Source organism: Rhinoraja longicauda, chromosome 8 (assembly GCF_053455715.1).
Source record: "Rhinoraja longicauda isolate Sanriku21f chromosome 8, sRhiLon1.1, whole genome shotgun sequence".
Classification (NCBI taxonomy): Eukaryota; Metazoa; Chordata; class Chondrichthyes; order Rajiformes; family Arhynchobatidae; genus Rhinoraja; species Rhinoraja longicauda.
This window is the reverse complement of record NC_135960.1, coordinates 4,518,538-4,545,454: the sequence shown is the minus strand read 5'-3', so window position 1 is coordinate 4,545,454 and position 26,917 is coordinate 4,518,538. Positions and strand designations below refer to the sequence as shown.

Below are 26,917 nucleotides of genomic sequence, written 5' to 3'. Positions count from 1 at the left end.
AGAGAGAGAGAGAGAGAGAGAGAGAAGGGAGGGGAGTGAGAGAAGAGGAGTGAGAGAAGTGTGTGTGTGAGAGAGAAGAGAGGAGAGAGAGAGTGAAAGAGAGAAGGGGAGTGAGAGAGAAGAGCAGAGGAGTGAGAGAGAAGTGGAGTGAGTGTGAGAGAGGAGAGAAGGGGGGAGAGAGAGAGAGAGAGAGAGTGTCAGGAGAGTGTCGGCTGGACGCCGTGAGACGTGGTGGCTGGTTGAGGGGGAAAGGAATAGCAGCTCCGAGGATGAATGGAGGAGCTCACCCGCACTTCGACCGCAAGGAGCACGTTTTGAAGTTGGGCGACAGTTTCGACAAACGACCCCAGTGCGGCTTCCACACCATCCGATGTGAGTTTGCCGACCCCCCCCCCCCCCCCCCCCAGACGTGGGAGGGATGAGATGGTGGTGGGGGAGCAGGTGGTGGCGGGGGGATACTGGTGGTGGTATACTGGTGGGGGGATACTGGTGGTGGTGGGATACTGGGGGGATACTGGTGGTGGTATACTGGTGGTGGTGGGGGGATACTGGTGGTGGTGGGGGGATACTGGTGGTGGTGGGGGGATACTGGTGGTGGTGGGGGGATACTGGTGGTGGTGGTGGGGGAATACTGGTGGTGGTGGTGGGGGGATACTGGTGGTGGTGGGGGGATACTGGTGGTGGTGGGGGGATACTGGTGGTGGGGGGGATACTGGCAGGTGGTGGTTGGTGGGGAAGCAGGTGGTGGTTGGTGGGGAAGCAGGTTGTTGTGGTGGTGGGGGGAAGGTGGTGGTGAAGGTGGTGGTGGTGGTGGGGAAGCAGGTTGTGGTGGTGGTGGGGGGAAGGTGGTGGTGGAGATACTGGTGGTGAGGAAGCTGGTGGTGGGGAAGCTGGTGGGGGGGATACTGGTGGTGAGGAAGCTGGTGGTGGTGGGGATGCTGGTTGGGGAGGATCAGATTATGGTGGTGGTGAATCTGGGGCGGTGGTGGTGGTAGGGTAGCAGGTGGTGGTGATGGTGGGGAAGCAGCTGGTGGTGGTGGGGAAGCTGGTGATGGGGAAGCTGGTGGTGGTGATGGGGAAGCTGGTGGTGGTGATGGTGGGGATGCTGGTTGGGGAGGATCAGATTATGGTGGTGGTGTGGGGGGAATCTGGGGCGGTGGTGGTGAAGCAGGTGGTGGTAGGGTAGCAGATGGAGGGGAAGTTATTTGGGAGGATCAGATGAATTTGGTGGCAGTGTGGGGGGGAATCATGTCATGGTGGTGGTGAAGCTGGTTTGGGGGGATTAGATGATGATGATGGTGGTGTCGGGAGGGAAATCAGGTTGTGGTGGTGAAGCAGGTTTGGGGGGATATCAGATGGTGGTGTGGGGGGGATGGGGTGGTGGTGGGGAAACAGGTTTGGGTGGGATCAGATGGTGATGTGGGGGGTAATCAGGTGGTGGTGGTTAAGCAGGTTTGACTGGGATCAGATGATGGTGGTGGTGTAGGGGGGGAATCAGTGGTGGTAGTGAAGTAGGTTGGGGGGGATTAGGGTTTGGGGGTGAGAGCAGGTTTGTGGGGGTAATCAGGTGGTGGTGGTGTGTGGGGAATTGTGTGGTAATGAAGCAGGTGGGGGATTAGGGTTTGGGGATGAAAGCAGGTTTGTGGGGGTAATCAGGTGGTGATGGTGGGGAAGCTGAGGGGGAAGCAGGTGGTGGTGGGGAAGCAACTTGGGAGGATGGGTCTTTTAGTTTAGAGATTCAGTGTGGAAACAGGCCCTTCGGCCCACCGAGTTCACACCAAACAGCGATCCCGGCACATTCCTGTACAATGACAATAAAGATATACTGTATTGTATTAACACTACCCTTCATACACTAGGGACAATTTACGCATGCACCAAGCCAATTAACCTTCATATCTGTACGGGTTTGTAGTCTGGGAGGGAACCGAAGATCTCGGCGAAAAACCACGTGGTCGCGGGGAGAATGTACAAACTCCGTATAGACAGCACCCATAGTCGGGATCGAACTCGGGTCTCCGGCGTTGTAAGGCAGCAACTCTACCGCTGTGCCAACATGGCCCCCAAGTTCTAGGGTTTGGGGGAGGGAAGCCAGTTTGTGGGGGAAACAGATGGTGGGATTGTTTGCGGAAGGAGGTGGCAAAACGGATGGTGGTGTGGAGGAAGCAGGTTTAGGGGAATCAGATGGTGGTGGTGGTGTGGAGGGGGGGGGAGCAGGTGTTGGTGGTGATGTGGGAGCAGGTTTGGGGATCAGGGTTTTGGGGTTTGGGGGAAAGCAGATGGAGTGGAGGAAGCATTTTGTGGGGAATCAGTTAGTGGTGGTGTGGGGGAAGGATGTTGGGGGGTAATCAGGTGGTGGTGGGGAAGCAGGATGAGGGGATCAGGGTATTGGGGTTTGTGGGAGGAGAAAGTAGGTTTGAGGGGAAAAGCAGATGGTGTGGAATAAATAGATGGTGTGGAATAAGCAGGTTTGGGGTTGTTCTGACTCGTATGCTATGGAGGTTTGTTAAATTTTGTTTGGTTTAAATATTCGTTGAGCATTTAAAATGAAGGATTATGTGTTAAGACCTATATGATATAACTAACCAATATACGGGGTGGTTTCGAGCTTTATCTTCACCGCTTGCTGGCTGTGATGGTTATTGTGGCATTGTAGTGGTTCTTGGTGGCATTGGAGTTGACCTTGCATTTTGCAGTCTTGGGTATTCCTGGCTTTTAATTAATAAAGTGCATTCAATGCACTGCAAAATGAATTATATTATCCCTGCTTCCAAAGGTAGGCAAATTGGCCACCCAATTGCAGATCTAAATCTAAATCAAATCTAACTTGGACTTGTTGTGCGTGTCAGTGAGAAAATTGAAGGGAGGAGAGCTAATGGGATTGTGGAACGAAATGGGATTATTGTAGGAGATGCAAAAAAACTCGGATGTTGGAATCTGGAGTAAAACACAAAGTGCTGGAGTAACTTTGCTGCCTGACCTACTGAGCTTTTTCAGCACTTTGTGATTAGTGTACGCTTGCACTCGATGGGCTAAAGAGTACGTTTCTGTGCTTTATGACTGAATGACTAGAAATGTACATCAACTTTGTTGATGGACCAGGCAATGAAACGTTATTTGAGTAGGTAGGAACTGCAGATGCTGGTTTACACCGAAGATAGACACAAAAGCCTGGAGTAACTCAACGGGTTAGACAGCAGGTCTGAAGAATAGGAATAAGTGACATTTCGGCTCGAGACCCTTCTTCAGACTCTGAGAATGGGGTGGAGAAAGGCACTGGTGAATGTGTTACAGTAGGCAATCTCCTGATCATATAGCTGACATCATTCTGCAGCTTTGATCTCATGTCCCAAATAGAATCAACTGGGTGAAGACCTAAGTTTCACTCTCAAAAGTACAACAATGCACTGGGTTTGTCAAACTGGCAGTTAGTTTCGCTGTCCCCACAGTACCTTTACCCTAGGTTTTATTTGCATTTCACCAATTTTAGCTGAATGCAGGAAACTTTGTGTCCTATCATTTAAAACAGCTGTTTTTTTAATATAGAAACATGGAACTGCAGATACTAAGTTACACAGGACACAAAATGCCAGAGTAATTCAGCGGGTTGGGCAGCGTCTCTGGAGACCATGGATAGATGACGTTTTGAAGTGAAATGTTCTCCAGAGAAGCATCTCGGGAGAGAAGGAGTGGGTGACTTTTCGGGTTGAGACCCTTCTTCAGACTGAAGAAGGGTCTCGACCCAAAACGTCACCCATTCACCCATCCCAAGATACTGCCTGACCCGCTGAGTTACTCCAGCATTTTGTGTCTACCTTCGATTTAAACCAGCATCTGCAGTTTTTTTTCCCGTATGTTCTCCAGAGATATTGCCTGATATGCTGAGTTACTACAGCACTTTGTCTTTTTTTGATTTTTATATTTGGAAAGTAAACATTGAAGTGTGTCTTGCAGGGTGTGAATTTTGCATTTACTCTCCCTGTTTACTGAGAGGTTTTCTTGGCAGCATATTTACTAATTTATAGCATGTGAGCGTTCTAGAGTCAGCAGTGTTTAATTGTCATATATACTACAACAGAACAATGAAATTCTTACTTGCATACCCAACAGGTTTGTCAATAGTCATCAATAGATTACATAAAGAAAACCATTTAAAAAAAAACTCCAATATCGTGTGAAGCAACATGAAAGCCCAAAGTACCTAGTGCAACCAAGACAGATCGTAGTTCAAATTTTAATTCAGTGTTCAGGATCTTGATGATTGTTGGAAATAACCTGTTTCTGAATCTGGAGGTCACAGTTTTCAGACTCCTGTACCACCTTCTCGATGACAGGAGTGCAATGAGAGCATTGCCAGGGTGATTAGAGTCCTTAATGATGCTGGCTGGCTTTTTAAAGCCACCTATAGGGGCCTTCCGATGGTCGGGAGGTCAATCCCCGTGGTGGATCGAGCACTGTCCACCACTTTGTTTGTAATCTCTTTTGTTCGTGGGCGTTTTGAGTTACTGAACTTGGCCATGATGCAATCAGACCATATGCTCTCTACGGTACACCTGTGGAGATTCAAGAGTATTTGTCAGCATACAAAATCTCCTCAACCTTCTAAGAAAGTAGAGGCTTGATGGACTTTTTAAAATAATTGCTGATAATGTGCTGGGTCCAGGACAGATCTTCAAAGATATGCATGCCCATGAACTTGACGTTGTTGACTCTCTTCACCACCGACTGAAGACTGTTTTATGGATCCTCGCCCTTTTCTAAAGTCAACAATCAGCTCCTTGGTGTTATGTGTTATGAACAGTTTTTAGCAAAGGAGATCAGGATTTGATGTTTTATACTCTCCAGCCCTCTTAGTGTTGAATAAGTTACCAGTTATACTATTTAATATTAAAGGTTTAAAATAATATTCAAGTGTGTATTCCTTGGCTCTCGGGCTTTAGTTGGATGCTTCAGGTTTGGCTATGCAGTCTGGTTCTCCTGAATGATTAGTACACAGTCGTTTAGTGCTGGTACCCTAGATACAGAGTTTATGCCACCTAGTGTTGGAACAGTTGAAAACAAAACTCCATCTGGCCACTTGCAAAATTTTATCAGGCTGCCACTGATGTTTTTAGCAACAGTGTTTTGATTCTCCTGTTTGTGGGGTGATTTTTCAAAGAGTGTAAAGGATGACTGGTACTTTGTTGTAAACCTGAGTCTGTGCTGACTGGGTGGGGTGCAGTGTAGAGGAGCAAGCAGTTACTAACCTGATCACTTCTTGATGAAAGAGGAAATCACTTGGACCTCCTGTTGCTAGTCTGAGAGAGTCTGAGTTGGTGGGTGTGGGCAAGTAGGGCTGAAGGGCCTGTTTCCACACTGTTTGGCTCTATCTGGGAGACATCGAGAGGAATGTGGGGAAAATAAAATGGGATTAAAGGAGGAATTAATATTAAATGGGTGTTTGATGGTTGGCATGGATTCCGTGCGCCAAAGGACATGTTTATGTAACATCAGTCCACAGGTGCATCTCCTAGCATAGACAAAATTATGATAGGCTGTTGCACCACAGCATTTCTATTTATGTTTATTCTTTTTGTGTTTCATCCCAAGGAGCCCAGCTATCTTGGCTCTTGAGGTTGGCCAACTCTTTGATGTATGGATATGGCATCAGGCACGAGTTCTTGGCAGGTTACAAAGCTTTGTTTACAATCAGGAAGTCAATGCCTTCCACCATTGTGCTGGGCCACACAGTGGAGCAGTGCCCGAGACTATGGCTGCTGTCGGTGCAGAGTTTTATACGTTCTCCCTGTGACCGATGTGGATTTTCTCCAGGTGCTCTGGTTTCCCCTCACCCTCCAAATGCGTGCAAGTTTGTAAGCTAATTCAGAAAAATTGTAAATTGGCCCTAGTGTGTAGGGTAGTGCTAATGTATGGGGTTGATCGCTGGTTGGCGAGCACTCGGGCCGAAGGGGCTGTTTCTGCGTGGTATCTCAAAAGCCTAAAGTAAAGATTGATGTCCAGACTGTATAATTTTGATAGGATCTTTCATGATTATGCAAGAGGTCCTGTTTTGTGTTGCAGATGATTTCAAGCCCGCATCCATTGACACTGCAAGCGAAGGAGATCTTGAAGTGGGCAAAGGGGAACAAATCACAATCAGCTTACCAAACATAGAGGTAAGGATTTGATTGGATCCTATTAAGTTCATCACTTAGCAGGGTATATTATGGGCCAAAAGCAGGCAGGTGGGACTAGTGTAGATGGGACATGTTGATCTGCATGGTCAAGTTGGGCTGAAGGGCCTGTTTTCCACGCTGTATGTAGATTATGGACAAGATATTTGTGACGTTTGTGGGAACTTTATGATCAAGCTGACTGAATGCTTTGAAGAAAGTCATTTATGTCTATTTGTTTTTTAAACAAGTTGTCAAATGAATCTCACTACATTTTCATGTAATCGTGCAATTGTTTTGTATAAGTATATAGTTCAGAGCAAAGAAACACACTCCTTGGGGGGGGGGGACTAAGTGGGTCAGGCAGCATGTGTGGAGACAGAAGGATTGTTGACATAAAACATAGACATAGGAGCAGAATTCGACCATTCAGAGTTTACTCCGCCATTCAATCGTGACTGATTTATTTTTCCCTCTCAACCCCATTCTCCTGTCTTCTCCGCATAACCATTGACATCTTTCCTAATCAAGAACCTATCAATCGATGCCTTAAAAATACCCATTGATTTGGCCTCTACAGTCGTCTGTGGCAATGAATTGCATGGATCGAGTGCCCTCTGGCTAAAGAAGTTCTTCCTCATCTCATTTGAAGTACTTCCTTTTATTCTGTGGCTGTGCTCTTTCGTTCTAGACTCTCCCATTACTGGAAACATCCTTTCCACGTCTCGACATTTTTAGGTCGTGAGCCTGCAACATAATCCTGTGTTGAATGGGAGAACTGGATTAAACCAGAAGCTGAATTGGTCTACTCTGGCTCTCTGTCTGTGATATAAATAAAATGTAACCCTGCAGCTGAACAATCAAAACTTGAAACCCGAAACTTAGATATTTTTCTACCTTCACAGATGCTGCCTGTCTGTCCGAGTTTCTTTAACAATTTGTGTTTGCTTCAGATTAGAGCGTCTGCAGTCTCTTGCGTCCCCAATTACGTAGTTCAGTTCCCTTTTCCCCAGGATAGAAATGTCAAAGACTGGAGGGCATAGCTCCGTTCACAAGTTCATAAGCCATAGCAGCAGAATCAGGGCATTTGCCCCATCGAATCTATTCCATCGTGGCTGATCTATCTTTCCCTGTCAACCCTATTCTCACACTCTCCCCATAACATTTGACCCCCTTACTAATCAAGAATCTCAATTTCCGCCTTAAAAATGCCCAGTGATGGCCTCCACAGCCAACTGTGGTAATGAATTCCATAGATTCACCTCCCTCTGACTAAATCCACATCCCTTTTCTAAAGGTACGATCTTTTATTCTGAGGCTATGGCCTCTAGTCCTAGACACGCCCTCTAGTGGAAACATCCTCTCTGCATCCACTCTATCCAGGCCCTATTCAAGATGAGGGGGGGGGGGGGGGGGGGCAAAGTTTAAAGGAGATGTGCACGGCAAGATAGACAATAGGTGAAGGAGGAGGCCATTCGGCCCTTCGAGCCAGCACCGCCATTCAATGTGATCATGGCTGATCATTCTCAATCAGTACCCCGTTCCTGCCTTCTCCCCATACCCCTTGACTCCGCTATCCTTAAGAGCTCTATCTAGCTCTCTCTTGAATGCATTCAGAGAATTGGCCTCCATTGCCTTCTGAGGCAGGGAATTCCACAGATTCACAACTCTCTGACTGAAAAAGTTTTTCCTCATCTCCGTTCTAAATGGCCTACCCCTTATTCTTAAACTGTGGCCCCTTGTTCTGGACTCCCCCAACATTGGGAACATGTTTCCTGCCTCTAACGTGTCCAACCCCTTAATAATCTTATACGTTTTGATAAGATCTCCTCTCGTCCTTCTAAATTCCAGTGTATACAAGCCTAGTCGTTCCAGTCTTTCAACATATGATAGTCCCGCCATTCCGGGAATTAACCTAGTAAACCTAGATTTTGTTTTGAGGGTGGTGGGTGCCTGGTACTCGCTGCCAGAGGTGGTGGTGGGGGCATTTAGGATAGTAGGGTCTAAGATAGGCATGTGGAATGGTGGGAGGGACAAAATGCTGGAGTAATTCAGCGGGTTAGGCAGCCCTCTATATAGAAAAAAAATAGGTGATGTTTCTGGTCGACATGTCATCAGACTGGGGAATGGAGGGATATAAATCAAGTGCACACAGGAGATTGGTTTAACTGGCATCAAGTTCGGCACAGATATTGTGGGCTGGTTCCTATGCTAAATGTTCTATCCTTTTAACAAAAGTTTTTGCTGAATCACCTGCCATTGTCTTTCCACGGTGCAAAATCGTGATCGTATCGCATATCAACATTGGTCCTAACTTGCGTTTCAAACTAGACTTTCTGGTTTTACTTGGACAGGGATCAACACCACCCATGTCAGTGTTTAAAGGCTCAAAGAGACCATACTTAAAAGAATGTATTCTCATAGTTAATCACGACACTGGGGAATATCGGCTCGAAAAGCTCAGCAGCAACATAACGGTGAAGAAAACCAGGTGGGTGTTAAATGCACAGTGTGTGTTGATGTGATACATGAAGGGCTAAGTTCATAAGTTACATGAACAGAATTAGGCCATTCGGCCCATCAAGTCAGTCATTCAATCGTGGCTGATCTATCTTTCCCTCTCGACCCCTTCTCCTGCCATCTTCCCATAACACCTGACACCCGTGCTAATTGAGAATCTGTCAATCTCCGCCTTAAAAATATCCATTGACGGCCTCCACAGCTGTCTGTGCCAATTAATTCCACAGTTTCACAACCCTCTGACTAAAGAAATTTCTCCATCTCCTTTGTAATGGTATGTCTTTTTATTCTGAGGGTATGACCTCTGGTGCTAGACTCTCCCCCTAGTGGAAGCATATTCTCCACATCCAGGCCTTTCACCATTCAGTAAGTTTCAATGAGGCCTCATCCTTTTAAACACCAGCGAGTACAGGCCCAGTGCTGTCAAACGCTCATCATATGTTAACCCAATCATTCCTGGGATCATTCTCGTAAACCTCCTCTTGACCCTCTCCCAGTGTCTCCACATCCGTCCTCTGATGTGGGCCCCAAAAATGACCGAATCACGTCACATTGTGCAGCACCCCCCCTTCGGGAAAACATTGGTCAAAAACTGCCTTCTGTTTATAGTGTGTGGGGTATTGGATGCGAATGTGGGATTGGTATGAACGGGCGTGAACTCTGTGGGCCAAAGGTCTTGTTTCCATTATTAGAGGGGATGAACTAAAATAATACGAGGGATGTGTGGAGATACTGATTCTTTTGTTTATGCAACCTTTGTTGATAAAGGTGAACTTATAATCACAGCCACAAAAATTATTACAAGAAAACAAAGGATTTTTTTAATGTCACGGGCTATAATCAGTAATGTAGTGAAGCAGAATTGTTAATTTAGATGTGACATAGCACATAGAGCCTAACACAATGTCTGGTGTAGAGAATTCCGGAAATTCTTTACCTTTTGCCCGATGGGAGAGGGGAGACGACGGAGTGGCCGGGGTGAGACTGGTCTTTGACTATGCTGGTGGCATCGCCGAGGCAGCGTGAGGTATAAATTATGTCAATAGAAGGGAGGTCAGTTTGTGTGGTGGTCTGGCCTGCTTCCACAATTCTCTGCAATTTCTTGCGGCCTTGTGGTTAATGTTTGCAAGATGTCGATCACTTGGAGAAATGGCAGATGGAGTGTAATCCGGGAAAGTGAGGTGTTGCATTTTGGGAGGTCAAAGGTAAGGGGAAAATATAAAGTTAATGGTGACACAAAATGAGGTCCCATCCTGACATGTCACCTAACCGCCAGGAAGTTTTGTTTGATTCTGACCTCTTTGAAGGGCTGTACTTTCTCTGCAACCCAAGTGAGCTGGAAACGAGCTCAATAAATCACTAGGAAATGGGAGCAAAAGTAGGTTATCTGACCATTCAAGCCAGCCCAGCTATTCAATGTGATTATGGCTGATCTACCCCAGACCTCAACTAGTTTAGAGATACAGATTTAGTTTTTAGTTTAGAGATATAGCGCGGAAACAGGCCCTTTTGGCCTCCCGGGTTCGTGCCGACGCAGCGATCCCCGCACATTAACACTGTCCTTCACATGCTAGGGACAATTTTTACATTTACCAAGCTAATTAACCTACATACCTGCAAATCTTTGGAGTGTGGGAGGAAAACAAAGATCTCAGAGAAAACCCACGCGGGTCACGGGGAGAACGTACAAACTCCGTACAGACAGCACCCGCAGTCGGGATGGAACCCGGGTCTCTGGCGCTGCATTCGCTGTAAGGCAGCAACTCTACCGCTGTGCCTCCGTGCTGCCAGAGAGAACTACGTCTCTCTGCTCGATCCCCATAACCATCAATCCCCAATGTTTAATATAAAATGTGTCTACTTTGATTACTTCTAACGATCTCATCTCCACAAACATCTGGTGTAGAGAATTCCAGACATTTCTGCATAACTTTGTTTTGAGCAAATGGCCCCTGTATTCTGGAGTCTAGGACCAGAGGTCATAGCCTCAGAATTAAAGGATGTTCTTTTAGGAAGGAGGTGAGGAGAAATTTATTTAGTCAGAGGCTAGTGAATCTGTGGAATTCATTGCCACTGACGGCTGTGGAGGCCGTCAATGAATATTTTTAAGGCAAAGATAGATAGATTCTTGATTAGTACGGGCGTTATGGGGAGAAGGCAGGAGAATGGGATTGAGGGGATAAATAGATCAGCCATGATTCAATGGCGGAGTAGATTGATGGCAGAATGGCCTAATACTGCTCCTATTATGTATGAACTTGTGAACCTGTTTTCAAACTATTTCCCAATGTTTGAGATACTCCTACTACCGAGAACACTACCATATCTGCTCATGATAAGATCGACTCTCATTCTTCCAAAGAATACAGACCCAGCCTTTAAACAATTTAGAGACACTTCATGGGAAGGGGGCCCACTGTGTCCGCACCAATAATTGATCACCCGTTTACAATAGCTCTCTCCCATTTTCACATGGACTCCCCTGCACACTCGGGGCAATTTACAACAGCCGATTAACCTACAAATTTGCACGTCTTTGAGATGTGGGAGGAAACTGAATGTTCCGGAGGAAACCCACGTGGTCACCGCACGGGAGAAGGTCCAAGCTCCACACTGACCGCCACCAAGGTCAGGATGGATCTCGGGTCTCTGGCGCTGTGAGGCAACTACCTGCTATGTTACTGGTTGTCCTCTAGACAGAATTGTCATCTTGGGAGTTAGCCCGGTGAATCTCCTTTGGGCTGCCTCCGATGCCACTGCATTCTTTTTTTAAGAGGACCAAAACTCTTGTTGACACAAGCAACTGCAGATACTTTAAAAAAAAATTTGTGTCATCACACAGCTGTTTGCCAATAGCAAGCAAATTTTAGTGCCACGTCGTTGGCCTCTGCAAGATCCTTTATAGTGCATGTGCCATGCACCATGTCACAGCTCAGGAGATGTTCCATAGTCTGGGGATGTTCCATAGTCCACACTCGCAGTCTGCCACATCTTCAGTACATCCCCACTTCAGCATGTTCGATTTGCTCTTCCCCATGCCTGTCTGCAGTCTGTTGAGACTGCGCCAGGTTATCCACGGTTGGTCGGAACCTGGTGGGAGTTTCTCGAAGGGAACACCACATACTGCAGATACTGGAACCTGGGGTAAAAAGCACAGAACTGCAGTAACTTGGCAGGTCAGGCAGCATCTTTGGAGGATGTGGAGAGATGACCTTTTGGGTCGGGACTCCTCATTAAACTGGACCCAAAACTCTTATTTAGTACTCCAGGTGTGAACCCACCAACAGCATGTATAGCCGTGATGAAAATCCCCAATTTCTAAACTCCAGCCCATTTACACCCCCCCCCCCCCCTCCCATCTACCTATTTATTCAACTGCCCGATGCATTTTTCTCTCCACTCGCCCCTCCCTTACCTATTTCCTTTTCCTTCCTCTTTATCATCTTTCATCCTTTCTACGGATCCCCTATTTCCCCCCCTCTCTGTTCCCTTCCACCTTCCATTCCACCCTTTGGTTCTACATTTCACTCCATCTTCCTTATTAGATTCCACCATATATGCCCTTTTGTCTTCTCCACATCACCTTCAGTGGTTTAGTTACTATCTCCACCTATCTTTCCCCTACTTAACCCATCTGCCGATAACACCCTCCTCACCTTGGTCCACTAGTTCTTTCCCCACACTTTCCCTCGTCGCTCTCTACCAGTCTGAAGAAGGGTTCCCATCCAAAAGGTCACCTGTCTCCACAGATGCTGCCTGACCCGCTGAGTTCCTCCAACATTTTCTACTCTATTTCCTTAACTGTTCAGTCATATATGTCAAGTGAAAGAGGCTGTCACCTCCCAGTCACATCTGTGAATGTCTCCTGTCCATACATAGTTTAGAGATAACAGCATGGAAACCGTGCCTTTAGCCCACCAAGTCCAATCGATCACCCATTCACATTAGTTCCATGTTCCACTTTCCCATCATAGAGTCATAAAGTGTGGATACAGGCCCTTTGGCCGAACCCGCCCACACTGGCCAACAATGTCCCAGCTACCCTAGTCCCACTTGCCTGCACTTGGTCCATAACCTCCAAACCTATCCTATCCATGTACCTGTCCAACTGTTTCTTAAACAATGGGATAGTCCCAGCCTCAACTACCTCCTCTGGCAGCTTGTTCCATACACCCACCACCCTCTGTGTGAAAAGGTTACTGCTTGGATTCCTATGAAATCTTTTCCCCTTCACCTTGAACCTATGTCCTCTGGTCCTTGATTCCCCTACTCTGGATAAAAGACTCTGTGCATCTACCCGATCTATTCCTCTCATGATTATGTACACCTCTATAAGATCTCCCCTCATCCTCCTACACTCCATGGAATAGAGACACAGCCTACTCAACCTCTCCCTATAGCACACACCCTCTAGTCCTGGCAACATCCTCGTAAATCTTTTCTGAACCCTTTCAAGCTTCACAATATCTTTCCTATAACACGGTGCCCAGAACTAAACACAATATTCTAAATGCGGTCTCACCAACATCTTACACTACTGCAACATGACTTCCCAACTTCTATACTCAATACTCTGACTGATGAAGGCCAAAGTGCCAAAAGCCTTTTTGACCACCTTATCTACCTGCGACTCAACCTTCAAGGAACCATGCACTTGTACTCCTAGATCCCCCTGCCACACTACCCAGAGGCCTACCATTTACTGTGTAGGCCCTGCCCTTGTTTGACATCCCAAAATGCAACACCTCACACTTCTCTGTATTAAATTCCATCAACCATTCCTCTGCCCACCTGGCCAATCGATTCAGATCCTGCTGCAATCGTTCACAGCCATCTTCACTATCTGCAAAACCACTAACTTTTGTGTCATCAGAAAACTTGCAAATCTTGCCCTGTATGTTCTCATCCAAATCATTGATGTAGACGACAAACAGTAACGGGCCCAGCACCGAACCCTGTGGCACACCACTAGTCAAAGGCCTCCATTTTGAGAAGCAACCTTGCGCCATCACCCTCTGCTTCCTTCCATGCAGTCAATTTGCTATCCATTCAGCTATCTCTCCTTGGATCCCATGAGATCTAACCTTCCAGAGCAGCCTACCATGCGGCACCGTGTCGAATGCCTTACTAAAGTCCATATACACAAATCAACAGCTCTGCCCTCATCAACTTTTTTGCTCACATCTTCAAAAAAAATCAATCAGATTTGTGAGACACGACCTCCCACATACAAAACCATGCTGACTTTTCCTTATCAGCCCTTGCCCATCCAAATGCTGTATATCCTATCCGTCAGAATACTCTCCAGTAACCTACCAACTACAGATGTTAAGCTCACCGGCCTATAGTTCCCAGCATTTTCCCTGCAGCCCTTCTTGAAAGGAGGCAGAACATTTGCCACCCTCCAATCCTCTGGCACCTCTTCTGCGTTTAAGGACGACTCATAAATTTCAACCAGGGCTCCCGCAATTTCCTCTCTAGTTTCCCGCAATGTCCTCGGATATATCTGATCAGGCCCTGGAGATTTGTCCACCTTCATACACGACAGTACCTTCAGTACTTCTTTGACGGTAACCCTGCCTGCTCTCATGACACTTCCAGTGACTGCTCCAATTTTCTCCTCCCTACTGTCTTTCTTCTCGGTAAATACAGAGGAGAAATACTCATTGAGGACCTTGCCCATCTCCTGTGGCTCCACACAGGGGTGACCGCTTTTATTCCTAAGAGGTCCTACTCTCTCTCTCTCTCTCTCTCTCTCTCTCTCTCTCTCTCTCTCTCTCTCTAGTTACCCTTTTCCCCCTTATATATTTATAAAATCTTTTGGGATTGTCTTTTATGCTACCCGCCTATCTCCTGGCCCCTTTTTGCTCTTCTGATCTCTTTTTTTTAGTTTGCTCCTTAGTTCCCGAAACTCCTCCAGGGATGCACTTGATCCCAGCTGCCTGTACCTGTCCCATGCATCCTTCTTGTTTTTGACTAACATCTCAATTTCCCTCATCAGCCAAGCTTCCTTACGTTTGCCTGCTTTGCCTTTCACTCTAACGGGGACGTACACAACCCGAGCTCTCTTCAGTACACTTTTAAAAACATCCCCCTTGGCCGATGTTCCTTTCCCCTCAAATAACCTGCTCCAGTTAACCTGAGCGAGATCTTCTCTCTTACCCTCAAAGTTGGCCTTACCCCAGTTGAGCATTTTAACACGTGGACCCTCTCCGTCCCTTTCCATAACTATCTTAAACCTAATCGAACTGTGGTCACTTGTCCCAAAAGGCTCCTCCACACACACTTCCCAATTTCCCAATACTAGATCCAGCGTTGGCCTCTCACGTGTCGGGGCCTCCACATGCTGTTTAAGAAAACTCTCCTGAACACTTTTGAGGAATTGCACCCCATCTGAACCCTTATCGCTATGATTTTCCCAGTCTATATTGGGAAAGTTTAAATCCCCTACTACAACGACCTTATTTGACCCGCAGCTGTCTGCAATCTCCCAGCACATTTGCTCTTCTAATTCCCGTTGACTATTTGGGGGTCTGTAGTACACCCCCAACAAGGTGATCGTCCCTTTCTTGTTCCTCAGCTCCACCCATGTATCCTCACTAGACAAACCGTCCATAATGTCACCTCTGAACACAGCCGTGACATCCTCCTTAACCAACAACGCAACTTTCCCTCCTTTTTCCCTCACCGCTGTCTCTCCTGAAGCTCCTGTACCCCGCAACATTGAGCTGCCAGTCCTGCCCCTACCTTAACCAGGTTTCAGTCATGGCTACAACGTCCCAGTCGCTCGTACCTATCCATGCCCGAAGCTCATCTGCCTTACCCCTCGAGTCCCTTGCATTAAAATACCTGCAGTTTAAGCCCACCCTCCTTCCTCGCTCTCCGGCTTTTTGCCTATTCTGTCCATTAACCTTCCCCACATCACCCCTCATACCAACTTCTAGCCTCTCCTGTGCCTCTGTCCTGCACGAGATCCCAACCCCCTGCCAATCTAGTTTAAACCCTCCCTACACGCTAGGGGCGATTTACAGCAGCCAATTAATCTACAAATCCGCATGTCGTTGGGATGTGGGAGAAACCGGAGGAAACTCAAGCGGTCGCCGAGGAGAATGTGCAAACTCCAACAGATGCACTAGAAGCCAGGATTGTACACGGATCTCTGGCGCTGTGAGGCAGCAGCTGTGTCACTGTGCTCCCTGTCTGATTGTCTCTTGGATAGCCTCTGATCATTCTAGGATCCATGTCCCACAAATTCAACGCCCTCGGGAAAGAAAAGACAGTGAATGTGAACACAGGAAGGAAAGAACATATCATTTTTGTGGCTTTAGAGGTACAGCGCAGAAACAGGGCCTTCATTGCACTGACCCGTTCACACTAATTCTATACTAACTAATCCAGTTTATTTTCTCCATTTTGTCATTAGTTACCACAAGGTTCTGCGACTCACTTACACACAGGTGTCAATTTACAGCGGCCAATTGACCTACCAAATATTTTGCAATATTTTCATCCGTATTGTTTATCCTGTAAGTTCTTTTAATAGGGAGAATTAGATGATTACTTGTAAATAGGAATTTTAAAGCTCATTATGAATAGGGTTAGACTTTAATTTGGAGGTACAGCAAATGGCTCTTCTCGAGTCCCCACTGATGAATATTCACTCATTCACGCTAGTTCTATGTTATTCCACTTTCATATCCACTTCCTACACACGAGGGAAAGCTTATTATGAATAGGGTTAGGTTAAGTTTAATTTGGAGGTACAGCATGGAAACGTGCTCTTCTTGAGTACCCACTGACCATTGATCACTCGTTCACGATAGTTTAGCTCGTTTTCGTTTATTGTCATGTGTACCAAGGTACAGAGAAAAGCCTTTGTTGCGTGCTAACCAGCCAGTGGAAAGACAAGAGGAGTTGAGTATAGGTGCAGAGGGGTCCTTCTGCAGTTGTACAGGGCCCTAGTGAGACCGCACCTGGAGTACTGTGTGCAGTTTTGGTCTCCAAATTTGAGGAAGGATATTCTTGCTATTGAGGGCGTGCAGCGTAGGTTTACTAGGTTAATTCCCGGAATGGCGGGACTGTCATGTTGAAAGACTGGAGCGACTAGGCTTGTATACACTGGAATTTAGAAGGATGAGAGGGGATCTTATCGAAACGTATAAGATTATTAAGGGGTTGGACATGTTAGAGGCAGGAAACATGTTCCCAATGTTGGGGGAGTCCAGAACAAGGGGCCACAGTTTAAGAATAAGGGGTAGGCCATTTAGAACAGAGATGAGGAAAACCTTTTTCAGTCAGAGAGTTGTGAATCTGTGGAATTCTCTGCCTCAGAAGGCAATGGAGGGCAATTCTCTGAATGCATTCAAGAGAGAGCTAGATAGAGCTCTTAAGGATAGTGGAGTCAGGGGGTATGGGGAGAAGGCAGGAACGGGGTACTGATTGAGAATGATCAGCTATGATCACATTGAATGGTGGTGCTGGCTCGAAGGGCTGAAGGGCCTACTCCTGCACCTATTGTCTATTGTCTATTGATTACAATCGAGCTATTCACAGTGTACAGATACATGATGGCAATAACGTTTAGTGCAAGGTAAAGCCAGTAAAGTCCAATCAAATAATCCATGGGCCCCTGATGAGGTAGATGGTAGTTCAGGACTACTCTCTGGATGTGGTGGGATGGTTCAGTTGCCTGATAACAACTAGTGAGCAACCAGCTGTTATCCCTCATTCATATCCACTCCCTGCACACTAGCGGCAATTTAAAGGCCAATTAACCTACAAGGTCTGCAGTTCCCTGGGATGTGGGAGGAAACTCACGTGATCGTAGACGAGAAAGTGAAAACTCTGTACAGACAGCACCCGAGGGCAAGATCAAACCCGGGTACATACGGCTGTAAGGCAGCAGCTCTACCGCTGCTCCGTATGGTCTACTGTGTGGTGACTTATGTGGAGGTATGCAGGCACAAAGGAAGGGACCTTGTTGACGCAGTGAGCTATTACTGTGCTTTAACGGGCAGCATGGTAGCGCAGCTATGGAGCTGCTGCCTTACAGCACCAGACATCCTGACCACGGGTGCTGTCTGTACAGAGTTTGTACGTTCTCCCCCGTGACCTGCGTGGGTTTTCTCCGGGTGGTCTGGTGTCCTCCCTCATTCGTACAGGTTTGTTGGTTAATTGACTTTGGTAAAACTGTAAACTGACCCGTGTGTATGTATAATAGTATCGGTGTGCGGGGATCGCTGGTCGGTGGCCCGAAGAGCCCGTTTCCATGCAGCAAACAAAACTAAAATCTTTCTATTCCCTACAGGGCGGAAGGAAGCAGCAAAATCCAATCTCGCCTTGATCAGCAGACCAATCGCCTGGGGCAGCAAATGCGCCTCAATGCCAAGGCTGCCTTTGTACCAAAGAGCTCACCTCCAAAGGAAAAACTGTCACCGACCTCTCACATGGATGACATTGAACGAGGTATGTAGGGGTGATACAACGATGCAAGGTTTGGCCATGTGGTCTGTTCCAGCATTCAGTAAGATAGTTTACCTTCCATATCCATTGCAACCTCCCACCACTATCCAAATATTCCTTATTGCCAATAATGCCCAAATCCGTTTTAAATCTACTGAATGAGTGAGCATCCACAGAACTATGGAGCAGAATATTTAAAATGTTCACAACCCTTAGAGAATAAATTAATCCTCATCTCATTCCTCAATTGCCCTTTTTTTGCTGAATATCATCCTTCGAGGAACAACCTCTTTAGTCTGAAGAAGGGTCTCGACCCGAAACGTCGCCCATTCCTTCCCTCCAGATATGCTGCCTGGCCCGCTGAGTTACTTACTCCAGCATTTTGTGTCTATCTGCAGTTCCTTCTTGCACAAACATCTTTAGTCAGTTTAGTTTATTGTCACGTGTACTGTACAATAAAAAGCTTTTGAGTGTTTAGCAGTCAGCAGAAGGGCAATACATGATTACCACCGAGTCATCCACAGTGTGCAAACATATGATACTAAATTTATTGTACTTTTTACACGGATCTTTTCTCTGTATGACTCGAGGGCCTACTTTGTCTACTCTCAGAAACTCCCTTCACTTGTGCTGTCCAGTACTCTTACTCCTTTAAGCCTTTTAGACAATAGACAATAGGTGCAGGAGTAGGCCATTCGGCCCTTCGAGCCAGCACCGCCATTCAATGTGATCATGGCTGATCATTCTCAATCAGTACCCCGTTCCTCTTCTCTCCCCATACCCCCTGACTCCACTATCCTTAAGAGCTCTATCTAGCTCTCTCTTGAATGTATTCAGAGAATTGGCATCCACTGCCCTCTGAGGCAGAGAATTCCACAGATTCACAACTCTCTGACTAAAAAAGTTTTTCCTCATCTCTGTTCTAAATGGCCTACCCCTTATTCTTAAACTGTGGCCCCTGGTTCTGGACTCCCCCAACATTGGGAACATTTTCTTCCTTTCCCCTCCCAATTATGCACAGTCTTTTACCCAGGGGAATTAAAGACGATGTTTAGGGAGAGAGGGGCAAGATTTAATAGAAAATAGCAGGAGTAGGCCAATTGGCCCTGCGAACCCGCACCGCCATTCAATATGATCATGGCTGATCATCCAGAATCAGTATCATATTCCTGCCTTCTCCCCATATCCCTTGATTCCGTTAGCCCGAGGTTAACCTTATGGCCATAGTAACCTAATGGCAACATTTTCACTCAAAGGGTGATGGGCATATGGAGCAAGCTGCTAGGGGAGGTAGTTGAGGCAGGATCTATAACAGCATGTAAAAGACATTTGGACAGGTACCTGGATAGGAAAGATTTAGAGGGATATATGTCCATACACAGGCAAATGAGACTAGCTTAGATGGAGCATTTTGGTCGGCATGGATGATTTAGGCTGAAAGACCTGTTTCCATGCTGTATGACTCAAAGGTGGATGGTCACAGTAAATTTCCCAGGTTTAAAGGTAGATGGCAAGGGTCATGACTCAGTGTCATCTCTCCATTCCCTCCACAGATTCCGCCTGATCCGTTGTGCCTTCAGCACTTTATGTTTTTGCTCAAGCTTCCAGCATCTGCACTTCCTTGCCTTTCAATCTTTTAAGCGATTTGTTGCAGTGTTTTTTATTCATCTATCGTCGGATGGTTATTTAAACCAAATTTCTAACTCGCATCAAGATCTCACAAATTTCTAACTCCAGACTGAGGGAAAACTATGACACTGACCAGCTAATAGCCTCACAACCTTCCAGTGTGGCTACTGAACTCTTGTTGCCCCTCTCGTTCACTCATTCATTGCCAGTTGCAGCTTGACAATGCAAATGAATGAATGAATAAGACGGGACCGTCATATGTTGACAGACTGGAGCGACTAGGCTTGTATACGCTGGAATTTAGAAGGATGAGAGGGGATCTTATTGAAACATATAAGATTATTAAGGGGTTGGACACATTAGAGGCAGGAAACATGTTCTCAATGTTGGGGGAGTCCAGAACCAGGGGCCACAGTTTACGAATAAGGGGTAGGCCATTTAGAACGGACATGGGTAGGCCATTTCAATCAGAGAGTTGTAAATCTGTGGAATTCTCTGCCTCGGAAGGCAGTGGAGGCCAATTCTCTGAATGCAGTCAAGAGAGAGCTGGATAGAGCTCTTAAGGATAGCGGAGTCAGGGGGTATGGGGAGAAGGCAGGAACGGGGTACTGATTGAGAATGATCAGCCATGATCACATTGAATGGTGGTGCTGGCTCGAAGGGCCGAATGGCCGCCTCCTGCATCTATTGTCTATAGTAAGTTTATTTGCCAGGTATGTACACATACAAGGAATGTGCCTAGGTGCTCCGCTCGCAAGTAGCAACACGAACATACAGTAAACAATTAAGAATAAGCATAAAACATTAAGAATACATCATTACGGTTTAAACATGTGAGTGAAATAAACCAGAGCAAAAAGAGACTACAGACTTATGGTTATTGAGTAGAGCTGCTACTCGCGGGAAAAAAAACTGTTTTTATGTCTGGCTGTGGCTGCTTTGACCGTCCGGTGTCGCCTTCCAGAGGGAAGTGTTTCAAAGAGTTTGTGGCCAGGGTGAGAGGGGTCAGAGATGATCTTGCCCGCTCGCCTCCTGGCCCTTGCAGTGTACAGTTCATCAACGGGGGGGGGGGGGGGGGGGGGTAGCACCATCAGCCTACACTTATGACTGCTGCAGGTGTTCATTATTTGAGAATTATCCTGAAATATAACGATTGTCCCGGCCTTTTCTTCACACTGCAACCCAATTTGGTCATCTCAACCCCATTCCCTCCATTTTCATAACCAAAACTTCAGTCTGTCACATTGACTCCATCTCTACCTAAGCACTTCACACCATCTTGGGAAAGCTGCCATCATTATCGGGATCATGTATTGCCTGGTAATTCTCTTCTCCCTTCTCCTTTTGGGCAGAAGATACAAAAATTGAAAGCATGTACTATCAGATTCAGGAACAACTTCTTCTCTGCTGTTATCAGACGCTTAAGCTGGGGATAAATTTCCAGATCTTCTAATCTAACTCTTGATCCCCTTGCATTTTACTCACACTTTCTCTGTAGTTGAAACACTATATTCTATTCTCCATGAATCCATCTCCTCCAAAGGTACCACCTAACCCACTGAGTTACTTTGTTTATTTTGTAAATCAGCATCTATTGTTCCTTGCATTTACACAACATTCTGCATTTTCCTTTCTCTTTAAATGTATTCTCGTTTACGGTATAACCTGCCTGGTTAATGTGTAAAACGCAGGTTTTTCAATGTATCTCAGTACTACGACAACATTTTAAAAAAAACATTTTGACGGGTACATGGATATGACGGGTTTAGAGGGATTTGGACCAAACGCAGACAGGTGTGACTAGTGTAAATTGGGCATGTTGGTACTAGTGTAAACTAGTGTTGGTCGGTATGGCAAGTTGGGTCAAAGGATCTGTTTCTGTACTGTATGGCTCTGACGTTTTGGTTTGGGACCCTTCTTTAATCTGAAGAAGGGCCCCGACCAGAAATGTTACTCATCTTTTTCTCTCCAGAGATGCTCCCTGACCCTCAAGCACTTTTCTATCCATCTTCTATGTTATTCTGTGTTGTAGAGCTGATGGCAGAGGTTGGCGCTATGGACCAGATGAGTTCATCGGATAGTTCGTCAGACTCCAAGGGCGGCTCCTCCTCGAGCAGTGAAAGCTCTAGTGATTCTGAAGACGAGGCACACAAGCCAGCTCAACCTCTACCTCCCAACACATTGCCTTCCTCTCATGCCTCTATGCCATTAATATCAACGCCACTACCTCAGGAGGCTGTCAACAAACCTGAAGAAACTCTTAACACATTACGTAAGTAACCTGCTTTTCTACTTTAACCAAATAATAATATTGTAAAATGTCATCAGATGATTTGGCTCATTAACTAGGTTTCCATGGTGAGAAATGTCCCAAAACATTTGCTAGACAAGTACAGCACAGGAACACCCCATTCACCCACAAAACCTGTGCCAAACTAACCATCTGTCCACACACGATTCATACCTTGCCATTCTCAGCATATCCATGAGCCTATCTCGAAGCCACTTAAACCATCACATTTGCCTCGCTGGCAGTACGTTCCAAGCACCCATCACCCGCATGGCGCAGTGGTGTCGCAGGTAGTAGTACTGTTGCATCTCTGCTCCTGTGGTTCGGGTTCAATCACCACTTCCAATGCGGAGTTTGCGCATTCGGATGCTCCCGTTTCCTCCCACATTCCAAATATGCAAAGTTGCTAGTAAGTTAATTGGTTTCCTCAAATTCTGGTGACATCTCTCAGATTTTGACACACAGGAACTATATCTTCAAATCAAAAGAAACTCACCCGAGCCGAATATAACTTGCTTACTGTGAACTTGATTTTATTGGACGTGGCACAGTGGAGCAGCAGTAGAGTTGCTGCCTTACAGCGCCAGAGACCTGGGGTCAATCCTGACTACGGATGCTGTCTGCACGGAGTTTGTACGTTTTCCTTGTTTTCTCCGGGTGCTCCAGTTTCCTCCCACTCTACAGACGTACAGGTTTGTTTGCTTTTGGTAAAATTGCCACTTGTGTGTACTGGTGATCATTGGTTGGCATGGACTTGGTGGGCTGAAGGGCCTGTTATTACGCTGTATCTCAAACTAAAACCAAATTTATTGAAGAGGTCATCTGTCTGATTAATGCCCTGAGGAGTGGATGATGCTTCGCTATGTCCAGAAACATGTAAAATTCTGAGGAATCTTGACAGGCAGAGATTTCCTCCTGGTGAATCTAGCACAAGGGAACCATCATATAACCTAGCTGGTCACCCAGTTAAGATGGCGAGGAGTTAAATTGCAACTGAGCTTAGCAGGGAGCATCTCTGAAGAACATAAGACAGGTGACGTTTCTCATTGTCAGCCGCCTTCAGTCTGAAGACGGGGACTGATCCAAAAAGTCAACTATCCATGTTGTCCAGAGATGCTGCCTGACCTGTTGAGTTACTCCAGCATTTGTATCCCTTTGTGCAAAGCAGTATCTGTAGTTCCTTGTTTCTACCCTGAGCGTGAGCCTTTAGACCTCTTCCTAAAAGGACGATCGATATTTTTAAGGCCAAAGTAATTTGTTTCTCGATGAGCAATGCTATCACGATGGAGAGAAAGCAGAAGTTGAGAAACACTGGATTGTGGTGATTTTTAATCTAATCAGTTGTCATCTTATAGACAATAGACAATAGGTACAGGAGGAGGCCATTCGGCCCTTCGAGCCAGCACCGCCATTCAATGTGATCATGGCTGATCATTCTCAATCAGTACCCCGTTCCTGCCTTCTCCCCATACCCCCTGACTCTGCTATCCTTAAGAGGTCTATCTAGCTCTGTGAATGGTGGACCAGGCAATGGTGGATCTAGCTCTTATAGAATGGTGGACCAGGCAAGGAGAGCCAAGTGGCTGGTTCTTATCGACGCTTTATTTTGTCGAAGAAAAGATAGTCCAAGCCATATTTCTATGGTTGTCCCAATATTCTCACTGCTAATTCCACTGGGGGGCAGGAGGCAACTACTGATGGTGACCAGGCGACAGTGCCTTGCCTTTCCACTGTTGGCAAGTGAGAAAAATAGTTGCCTCTGCGATGTGTCTGCCAGGTTGTCTGTACTTTGGTTCTGTCATGTGCATAATCATCGATGGTCATACTTTGTACCTGCAAGTGATTAGTCAGTGGCATAACCCACAGTCAGCTGTATGACAGTGGAGTTTAGATTTTAAGGATACAGTGTGGGAAATGCCCTTCAGCCCACTGAGTCTGCACCGGTACCAGCGATCACCCCATACACCAGTTCAATCCTAAACATTAGGGCCAAATTTACAGAAGTCAATTAACCTACAATCCTGAGACGGACACAAAATGCTGGAGTAAAATGCTGGGATATGCAGCATCTCTGGAGAGAAGGAATGGGTGACATTTTGGGTTGAGACTGCGAGTCAGGGGAGAGGAAGTCTAGAGGAATACAAAGGTAAGGTGTGAAAACGACAAACCAGTACGTCTTTGGAGTGTGGGAGGAAACTGGAGTACCTGCAGAAAACCCACGCGGTCACAGGGAGAACGTACAAACGGTACAGACAACACCCGTAGTCAGGATCAAACCCGGGTCTCTGGTGGTGTATGGCAGCAATTCTACCACTGTGCTGCCCACTAAAATTAGTTATAAGTATAGTTAAAAAGATGGGAGATAGACACAAAAGGCTGGAGTAACTCAGTGGGACAGGCAACATCTCTGGAGAGAAGGAATGGGTGACGTTTTGGATTGAGACTCTTCTTCAGACTTAAAAGGATGGGCATAGGCCATTTCGTCCGCAGAACACGGCTTGCATGAACAGTGGGGACACAATTCTAAACATCTGTTTGTTATTGCCCCATATCACTTATTAATAAAAATATTTTCAATCTCGGATCTAATGTTAACTATTGAAGTGTTCAAACAAGCTGGAAAGGGTGTAGAAAAGATTTACAAGGATGTTGTCAGGACTCGAGGGTCTGAGTAATAGGGAGAGATTGAACAGGCTAGGACTTTATTCCTTGGATCGTCGGAGGATGAGGGGTGATCTTAGAGGTGTATAAGAACACGAGAGTAATAGATAGGGTAAATGCAGTCTTTTATCCAGAGTAGGGGAATCCAGAACTAGAAGGCATAGGTTTAAGGTGAGGAGGAAAAGATTTAATAGGAACCTGAGGGGTAACTTCTTTTACACAAAATGTGGTGGGTGTACAGAATGAGCTGCGAGAGGAAATTGAGGCAGGTACTATCACAATGTTTAAACATTTGGATAGGATAGGTTTAGACGAATATGGGCAAAATGCAGGCAGGTGGGACTGGTGCGGATGGGGCATGTTGATCTACATGGGCCGAATGGCCTGTTTCAATGCTCTACTACAGAGGGTTATGGTGATTTCAACTTTTCCGTGTGTAGTTTTCTAGTTTAATCCCTGGAATGGCCTTTTAATATTATCCTAAGATGAGAATTTTCAATCTGTGGAAATAGATTTGTCCCATCTATGGGTTAGCATTAGCATCTTGATAGCTTCGTTCAAATTGTCCATTATGTTTTAAATTCTAGAGACTACAACCCTAGTTTCTATAACCCCTCCTTACAATTTAATGCCTGTAATCTTGAATCCTGATCCATTTAGCCACTTAATGGCTTGTAAGGCCGTTATAACTATTAACAAGTTAAAATCAAATGACAATATTTACCTAGCTATTAATAAAAGTTCCCCTGATGGGAGAGGGGAAGAGAGGAAGTTTCCGGGGTGAAATTCGTCCTTGATTGTGCTGGTGGCCTTGCCAAGGGGTACGAATGCAGCCAGGAGATCTTGCAGGAAGCATTGAGATGGAGCACACTGAGATGTGAGACATGGTTGTACTGCAAACATCTGCTTGAGGATTGAAGCTGCTGGAATATCTCTCTGTTTATCGTGATACTTGTCAATGGGGAGAAACTGGTATTATTGAATGTGTAGCTCGAGGAAGTGTTGAAACATATGTGTGCGATTTTTACTGGACCATTCACTCATGGGTCCAGGGTTAAGCCCAAACGAAGCTGAAAAGATCTTTGATTTTGTTTTAATCTTAAATCTTCAGGAAGCGATCTGCAACTAAGTGACTCCGGAAGTGACAGCGATTGAGTGGAAGGACTTTGTTGCATCAAAAACATTTAGCAGAAGTTTGTCTCTGCAAAGCCATTTGGGAACCTGCCTTAAAAAGAAGAAGAAAATGGTGTGTGTGTGTGTGTGTGTGCACACATGTGCATGTTGGTTCAGATAAATATATTTTAATAAACCTTTTTGCAGTAAGGAACTACTTTCTGCCGGACTGAGGCTGTATAATTGGTGAGTGCGAGAATGTCCAAATAAGTTTATCAAATGATAGCCCATCAGTCCTGTTTCCAATTCTCTGCTTCAATGATCTGTTGAGAAATAATTGCCTCAGCCGAACTAAACATTTGGAGGGAAAGTAGTTTAACTAAAGTAGTGGTGGCACAGCGGTAGAGCTGTTGCCCCACAATGCCAGAAACCCAGATTCGATACTGACTGCAGGCGTTGTCTGTGTGGAGTTTGCACGTTCCCCCATGACCACATGGGTGTTCTCTGGATTCCCTCCCACATTCGAAGACGCACAGGTTTGTAGGTTAATTGGCTTCTGTAAATTGCCCCTAGTGTGTTGGAAGCGAAAGTGGGATAACATAGAACTAGTGTGAACAGGCGATCGACAGTTGGCGTGGACTCGGTGGGCCGGAGAGCCTGTTTCCACTCTGTATTGCAAAACGAAACTAAGCACCATATCTTGCAGTAATCAGGCCATGGAATTTACAAATGTTCATTTTACAGATTAAAAATTAAAAAATCTGATTTAAAAAAAATGAAAAACACTTAAAACCCAACAAGTGGGCCCGCTATCACTCTTGTCTAACCTAATTCATAGGAGATGGACCATGTAAGAATATTGGTCCCTTCTTGATCCATGCAAGGCAGCTCGTACAGCTAACTGCATGTTTACACCAGGTGTGATCAATTGTATGTAAAGTTTATTTTGTGAAATATTTAATAAAGTGCTGTTACTTTCTGTGCAGAATATCGTGTAATTTGCTCTGCTGAGTGGCCGTTCGTAAGTTGTAGGAACAGAATTAGGCCATTCGGCCCATCAATAGCGCTCTGCCATTCAATCAAGGCTGAT

At 45.9% G+C, this 26,917-nt stretch overlaps 1 protein-coding gene across 1 annotated transcript; it reads left to right on the top strand.

Moving 5' to 3' along the window:
- eaf2 (ELL associated factor 2) lies at positions 1 to 26,800 on the top strand. Its single transcript, XM_078404369.1, has 6 exons — positions 1 to 372; positions 6,061 to 6,155; positions 8,507 to 8,643; positions 17,980 to 18,137; positions 21,796 to 22,035; positions 25,826 to 26,800. Exons 1-6 carry the CDS (start codon positions 270 to 272, stop codon positions 25,867 to 25,869), a joined length of 777 nt encoding a protein of 258 aa, XP_078260495.1. The 5' UTR covers positions 1 to 269; the 3' UTR covers positions 25,870 to 26,800.
- Positions 26,801 to 26,917: the final 117 nt, after the last annotated feature.